The 7,262-nt window shown below is 34.5% G+C and overlaps 1 protein-coding gene across 1 annotated transcript in view; it reads left to right on the top strand.

The window, feature by feature from the left end:
* The window catches only part of Mdr50 (Multi drug resistance 50), a 46,261-nt gene that overhangs the window by 27,228 nt on the left and 11,771 nt on the right, over positions 1-7,262 (top strand). The window contains exons 9-12 of the mRNA XM_017624323.1: positions 1,458-1,661; positions 1,726-1,827; positions 1,896-2,035; positions 2,441-3,002. Coding sequence (XP_017479812.1) covers positions 1,458-1,661; positions 1,726-1,827; positions 1,896-2,035; positions 2,441-3,002 — 1,008 coding nt within the window. The remainder of the gene's footprint in view (positions 1-1,457; positions 1,662-1,725; positions 1,828-1,895; positions 2,036-2,440; positions 3,003-7,262) is intronic.

The following is a 7,262-nucleotide window of genomic DNA, read 5'->3' as shown; positions in this document are numbered from 1 at the left end:
ATCGCGGGCAAATTCAAATACTAAACTCGGAGTGGCCAAAATAATAAAACTAAAATATTTTCTTTGTATTACTTTGTATTTCTATTTATTATTTACAACTTACAATTGATTAATGAACAATGAACAATTCATAACATGATCCCAGGGCCGCCAGACCTATCTCATTTTCAAATTAATGAATTTTAGTATGTGTGCAATAGGAAGGGTACTTAAAAACTTTAGTTACCTTACCGGTTGCAAAAGAATGCGCCTAATATTGATTACGTGAACTTTAAAGCGTCTGGCGGAAGTTACCGCCAACGGAAAGTATCTGGCGATAATCAATATTGATTTTTAACGGTATTCTAAAATACACACGATTGAGAGAAATAGAGATTGCGCCAATCGCGGTACCGCTAATCCGCTCTTTGTGATTTTGACAGAATGAGCTGTGTGCGTGACGTCATCTTGGTGCAATTGTTGAATGTGAGCATACGAAAAAACCAAAAAACAATTTTAATATTTGTGCGTTAATATTTCTGCGTGGTTTTAAACAATTATTGAGACATTAAAAAGCAAAATGAAGTGTGCAGTGGCAAAGTGTAATAAGGAAAACAAAAGGAAAGCGTGCTGTATAAGTTTTTTTCCGTTTCCTACGGACGCAAACCTGGCGAAAAAGTGGAAGCAGTTCTGCCGGCGAGGACATGCATTAAACACCAAATCGAGCTTTGTGCTATGTGTGTGAGCTATGAGCTTCTACACGGAACTATGTTGGCCTTTCCTTGGTGAATTGTAGTAGGTATATTTCCATGGTGAATGTAGACAGTTGCTGGTTTAGTTTGCTGGCAATGACATACATACAAAAGCAGTTTCTACAGTAAATAGATACATGAACTTTACTACCTACTTATTTTTGTTAGTACCTGNTGCAAAAGCAGTTTCTACAGTAAATAGATACATGAACTTTACCACCTACTTATTTTTGTTAGTACCTGATTCTTTTAGTGCTTAATAAAATACTATGTAGTATCGCCCAGTTCTCGAAATTCTATAACTTTTTTCATAATTTTTTTAATTATTTGTCACTTACTATATTGATTCCTTTATGCGGATGACGATTTTAGCTTATAGGTTACAGAGATAAGCGATATGAGGTTTAAGTTTGTATGGGTGGTGCCACGCCCCCTTCTCCAATACCTACCACTTTTTGCGATTAGTAAGGTAGTTACAATTTATGCATCCGCGCCAAGTTTCAGATATATTAGTTTTCACATTTTAGTCTGTATGTGACATGCCACGCCCCGATATATCGAACTTAACATTTATAGAATAGAGAAAGTTATATCCTTTAAATCGGAGTATGTTTCATTGAAATCTAGATAACGGTGTACTCAAAAAGGAAATTTCAAAATTTTGTTGACGTATTTATATATGTATGTATAGATTATGCACATAAAACTTGATTTATTTATTTGCAGGCAACCGGACAACGCATCGGAACAATAGTTCAGTCAGTCGCCACCATAGCTTTAGGTATTGCCTTGTCCATGTACTATGAATGGAGTTTGGGTTTATTGGCACTAGCGTTCGCCCCATTTATTCTGGTTGCGGCGCTCTTGCAGCGTAAAGTCATGGCTCAGGAAAATATGGGAACTTCTAAGACTATGGAAAATTGCACGAAGGTATGGCATAGTAAAAATTATTTCCAAAAAATTTTTAAATAATGTGAGTTATTTGTATTTTCAGCTTGCCGTTGAGGTCGTCTCGAATATTCGCACAGTAGCTTCATTAGGCAGGGAGGAGATGTTTTATCAACAATACATGGATTTATTGAACCCAGCAATGGCTGTAAGTAATATGCGATTTTTGCATAACCTAACCTAATCAATAAAATTTACCTACGTATGTATATTCAGACAGCTAAAAAGAATACTCACTTCCGAGGCTTTGTGTATGGATTGGCCAGATCTCTTATGTTCTTTGCATACGCGGCTTGTATGTACTATGGCGGTTGGTGTATAGTACACAAAGGCATGGAGTTTGGTAATGTTTTCAAGTAAGTGACCGAAACCGTTTTCTACTTTTTAATCTGATATGTCTGTTAAAATAATACATATCGTCGATGATTTTCCAAAACCGCCCAGTTGCAAAACCGCCTAAGTCGGCGTTGTGGCAAACATAAGATTTGGTAACCCTGAACTCCAGGCATCGATATTTATGCATACAAATCGTTAAATCGTTATTAAAAAACAGATTTGTGAAATAATAGCTAGAGGAAATACCGCCTATTAAGGCAATGCCTTCAAAGAATAAACCGTTTTTTCGCTCTCCTGTAAAATTCGAGTGCCGTAAGATAGGCGGTTTTCCAATTGGGCGATGGGTGGTTTTGCAAAAACATCGACGATATGTATAAAATGTGTTAACTAACTTTATGTACATCAACATGTTTATATATTTACAGAGTTTCTCAAGCCTTGATTATGGGTACGGCTACTATTGCGGATGCACTAGCTTTTGCGCCCAATTTCCAAAAGGGCATCACTGCAGCAAAGAAAATATTTTTACTTCTAAGCCGCGAGCCAAAGATCTTTGATAAACCGGATGTGTCGACAGATCCATGGAATGCAGAAGGCAAAGTTGACTTCAATGATGTCAAATTTAGTTATCCAACCCGCAAAGAAATTCCAGTATTGCGAGGTATATTATTGAATATCAAAGAAGGACAAAAAGTAGCATTGGTTGGCTCTTCTGGGTGTGGAAAGTCTACATGCATTCAACTACTGCAACGCTTCTATGATGTTGACGCCGGTTCAGTAAACATAGACAACATCGATTTGCGAAATCTGGCGCTTACAAACCTGCGACGTCAGCTTGGTATCGTCTCTCAGGAGCCGATATTGTTCGACAGATCCATTAAGGATAACATTGCTTACGGAGATAATAAGCGAGATGTCTCTGAGCAGGAAATAATCGCAGCTGCCAAAAAAGCAAATATACATAATTTTGTGTCGGCATTGCCCTTGGTAAGGCTAATATAATAATTACATTAAGGGTAATCACAATCTTGTGCACATGGTCTTACACAGTTACCACAGAAAGAGATATAAAATTTGCATGCAATTGCCCTTAAAAGTCTATAGATATGTACATTAGACTGCACCCTTCCCCATACAAAAAAAAATTGGTACTGTTTTTCTACTGGAATTATATATATCAGGCATATCAGGTAGTCACATTAGAGCAAAAACATCATTTGCGTGTATTTTGTTGTAGTTTCTGGTATCGAAAGTGACAAAAACTGTTTCGATAGTAGTTAGTTGAATAAGGAAAAAGAATTAGCAACAAGAGTTTACGGGATGTACATAGCCCAGTGGTTAACGCTTCTGACTTTGAACATCGAATACGCAGGTTCGATCCCTGCTGAAGTCTAGAAAAAAGAAGTCTGATGAGGAGATGTGGTGATCTCCGAAATAGTGCTATAACTTCTACCGCTTAGACTTTGTTGCTTTTTCAATTTTTCCTAATAAACAATCGTGGTACAAAGCTCAATAAAAATATTAAAAAATACTTTTTTTTTGTTTTTGCTTTTGCGGCGAGGACTGTCAAAAATTTCATATGAAGGATTTGAAAGAGAACAGAAAACAATAACCAATCAACAGCTCCAACCAATCAACAGCAGCCATTTGACATATGAAGCCGTGAGGCGAAGAAAAATAAAAGGGTGCTGCTATCAGCTCCAGGAAGTTATCTACTGTTTAATAAAAAAATATTATATAGAATATCGCAAACGTTAGTAGGTCGTTTGTAGGTCTATGATAGATAAAAATTAACGTTTGATAGATCTTCCTATTTCTACAAAAAGAAAAATAAAAATGTTCAATATTTCTACGGAAGTTAGCCCCCTGTTTTTTTAATTTTGCCGTTAGAATGTTGAATTGCCGACTAAGTGATGCAGAATTGTTTGTAGGCGATTGATAGATGACATTCGGTCTCCTTTAATGCTCAATATATAAATTATTGACGTGAAACGGTTTTGGAGAAATGTGTTGTACCTAAATAGAGCCAAGTGTACCGAATGTATCTTTATCTTACTTAGAATATTACTTAGAATAGCACAATCGTTTGTAGGTCGTTTGTAGGTCTATGATAGACAAAAATTAACGTTTGATAGATCTCCCTATTTCTAAAATAAGAAAATTAAAAAAGCTCAACATTTTTACGGAAGTTAGCCCCTGTTTTTTTTTTATTTTGATGATAGAATGTTGAATTGCCGACTAAGTGATGCAGAATCGTTTGTAGGTGATTGACAGATGACATTCGGTCTCCTTTAATGCGCAATATATATGTAAATTATTGACGTGAAACGGTTTTGGAGAAATATGTTGTACCTAAATAGACATATAATTTTGAACGAATTTAGTTTCGACACAAACCGGTTTCGTGTTGGCATTGAAATGCCATTTTTCGTTTAGATTTACACTGCAATTTTTTTTAAGTAGCCAGTGATGGAAAAGTAAGCACAAGTCAACCTTATCAGCCCTCTTTATTCCAAAAATAAATTCGGTACACTTGGCTCAATTTAGGTACAATACACTGAGACTGAATGTCATCTATGAATCACCTGCAAACGATTCTGATCCTTTAGTCGGCATTTGAAAATTCTATCGCTAAAATTTAAGAACATCAAGGGGCTAACTTCCGTAGAAACTACGGATTTTTTTCTTATTTTAGAAATATGAAGACCTATCTAACGTTAATTTTTATCTATCATAGACCTACAAACGATTGTGATATTCTAAGTAATATTCTAAGTAAGATAAAGATACATTCGGTACACTTGGCTCTATTTAGGTACATCACATTTCTCCAAAACCGTTTCACGTCAATAATTTATATATTGAGCATTAAAGGAGACCGAATGTCATCGATCAATCACCTACAAACGATTCTGCATCACTTAGTCGGCAATTCAACATTCTATCGGCAAAATTAAAAAAAATTGGGGGCTAACTTCCGTAGAAATATTGAGTTTTTTTATTTTTCTTATTTTAGAAATAGGAAGATCTATCAAACGTTAATTTGTATCTATCATAGACCTACAAACGATTGCAATATTCTAAGTAATATTTTGCATTTAAAGAGTAGCTAACAGGGGGCTAACTTCCGTAAAAATGTTGAGCTTCTTTAATTTTCTTATTTTGGAAATAGGGAGATCTATCAAACGTTAATTTTTGTCTATCATAGACCTACAAACGACCTACAAACGATTGTGATATTCTAAGTAATATTCTAAGTAAGATAAAGATACATTCGGTACACTTGGCTCTATTTAGGTACATCACATTTCTCCAAAACCGTTTCACGTCAATAATTTATATATTGAGCATTAAAGGAGACCGAATGTCATCGATCAATCACCTACAAACGATTCTGCATCACTTAGTCGGCAATTCAACATTCTATCGGCAAAATTAAAAAAAAATGGGGGCTAACTTCCGTAGAAATATTGAGTTTTTTTATTTTTCTTATTTTAGAAATAGGAAGATCTATCAAACGTTAATTTGTATCTATCATAGACCTACAAACGATTGCAATATTCTAAGTAATATTTTGCATTTAAAGAGTAGCTAACTTCTCGGTGCCGCTGCTATCACCTGTTAAATACGCCTTGGTTGCAACTTTATTTCTTGCTTGCTTCTCGAAGCATTGATCCATCTTTTGCAAGGCGCAGTAATCAGGGGTTGCGCTGCTGAGATCGGCGAGCGTTTCAAAAACTGCAATTCAATCGCTAGTTTTGTTTGGAAAAAGGTTTCACATGCTAATAGATTTTAACAATTTGGAATTTTTGTGAGAAGAAATTGAAAATATTTGACAATTTCGAGACCAAATATTAAAAAAAAATAAATCAAATCAGCTCCTATACTGATTCTACCTGTTCAATGTGCCTTGGTTTATGCCACAGTATACAGTAATCCAGATAGCCAAAACAAAAAATGTAAATATGCTTATTTGACATTTTGTTTGAATGTATTGGTTGATATTTTTTCACAGTTGTCGTTTTCGTTAACCCAAACGAAATCCAATTTAAATATTTTCTTATAGTGAAAAATATTTTCAAGTCACATAAAATAAAATAACGAGAAAAACAAAATTCCAAGCAAATCAAGCGTGAAGCGTAAGCGATTATAACCGGATGCAGTTCCTACATAAGTCAAACCGTGTTCCGAACACAACTTTGAGTGAGTAATGGTGGGCTGACTTTTTAAAATGGTCCCATCGATTAGGCGGTAAAACAAATATTACTTAGCTTAAGGTAGAACTCTCTAATTTTCAAATGCGCGAAATTTGTTTGTATTTGTTCAGCCGCTTATTCACATTTGAAAGAGGATAATGCATGAATTAATGCAAGTAAAGACGGTTTATGCAGATAAGTAAGCGCGTTTGTTAACCGTATAAAATGTATGTACATATATACTCATATGCATACATATATACCAAAAAATTTAGAATGACGAGGTGAACTAGTTCAGCCCTCTCTGTTTGTAAACACGCTAACTCGAACAAAATTTAGATATTTTAACGAAAGTCGGTGTCGAAGTTGCCTTTGGTATAAGTTAGGTTAGTGTTAAACTTTGGCGAAATCTGCCAATAACCACGCCCACTTCCNGAAAGTCGGTGTCGAAGTTGCCTTTGGTATAAGTTAGGTTAGTGTTAAATTTTGGCGAAATCTGCCAATAACCACGCCCAGTTCCCACGTAGTAATCAAAAATTTTTGTTTTATTAGTATTTTTTTACGAATTTTGCTGTTCAAATTTACATGTCAAATATATCAACAAACATTTGTGGGTACTTTTGCATCAGTCGCTGCCTATGGGTTAATGACAAATAAATCCTATACATTCACAATATTTCATGTATTAATTTTCAAATAAGCATATTGTCAATGGCTGGTTTACTGTATACTGTGGTTTATGCTTAAAAAATGTTTATAAAAATATATTTCGACGGAATCATAATAATGAAATTTTGTATGCTGTTTTTGAACCCAGTTATTCAAGTTTTCCTTAAACCAATCTTTGAAAAAGTTAAAAAACATCGTCAAAAATCTCATTATTTTAATTCCGTTGAAAGATTTTTTAATATGTTTAGATATAGATATAGATATAGATATAGATATAGATATAGTAGATATAGATATAGATATAGATATAGATATAGGATAGTAAGGATAATATAGATATAGATATAGATATAGATATAGATATAGATATAGATATAGATAT

Source organism: Rhagoletis zephyria, unplaced genomic scaffold, assembly GCF_001687245.7.
Source record: "Rhagoletis zephyria isolate East Lansing unplaced genomic scaffold, Rhagoletis_zephyria_1.1 Rzeph_scaffold_03568, whole genome shotgun sequence".
In the NCBI taxonomy this organism is placed as follows: Eukaryota; Metazoa; Arthropoda; class Insecta; order Diptera; family Tephritidae; genus Rhagoletis; species Rhagoletis zephyria.
Note: the sequence above shows the minus strand (reverse complement) of the source record. Positions and strands in the feature narration are given on the sequence as shown.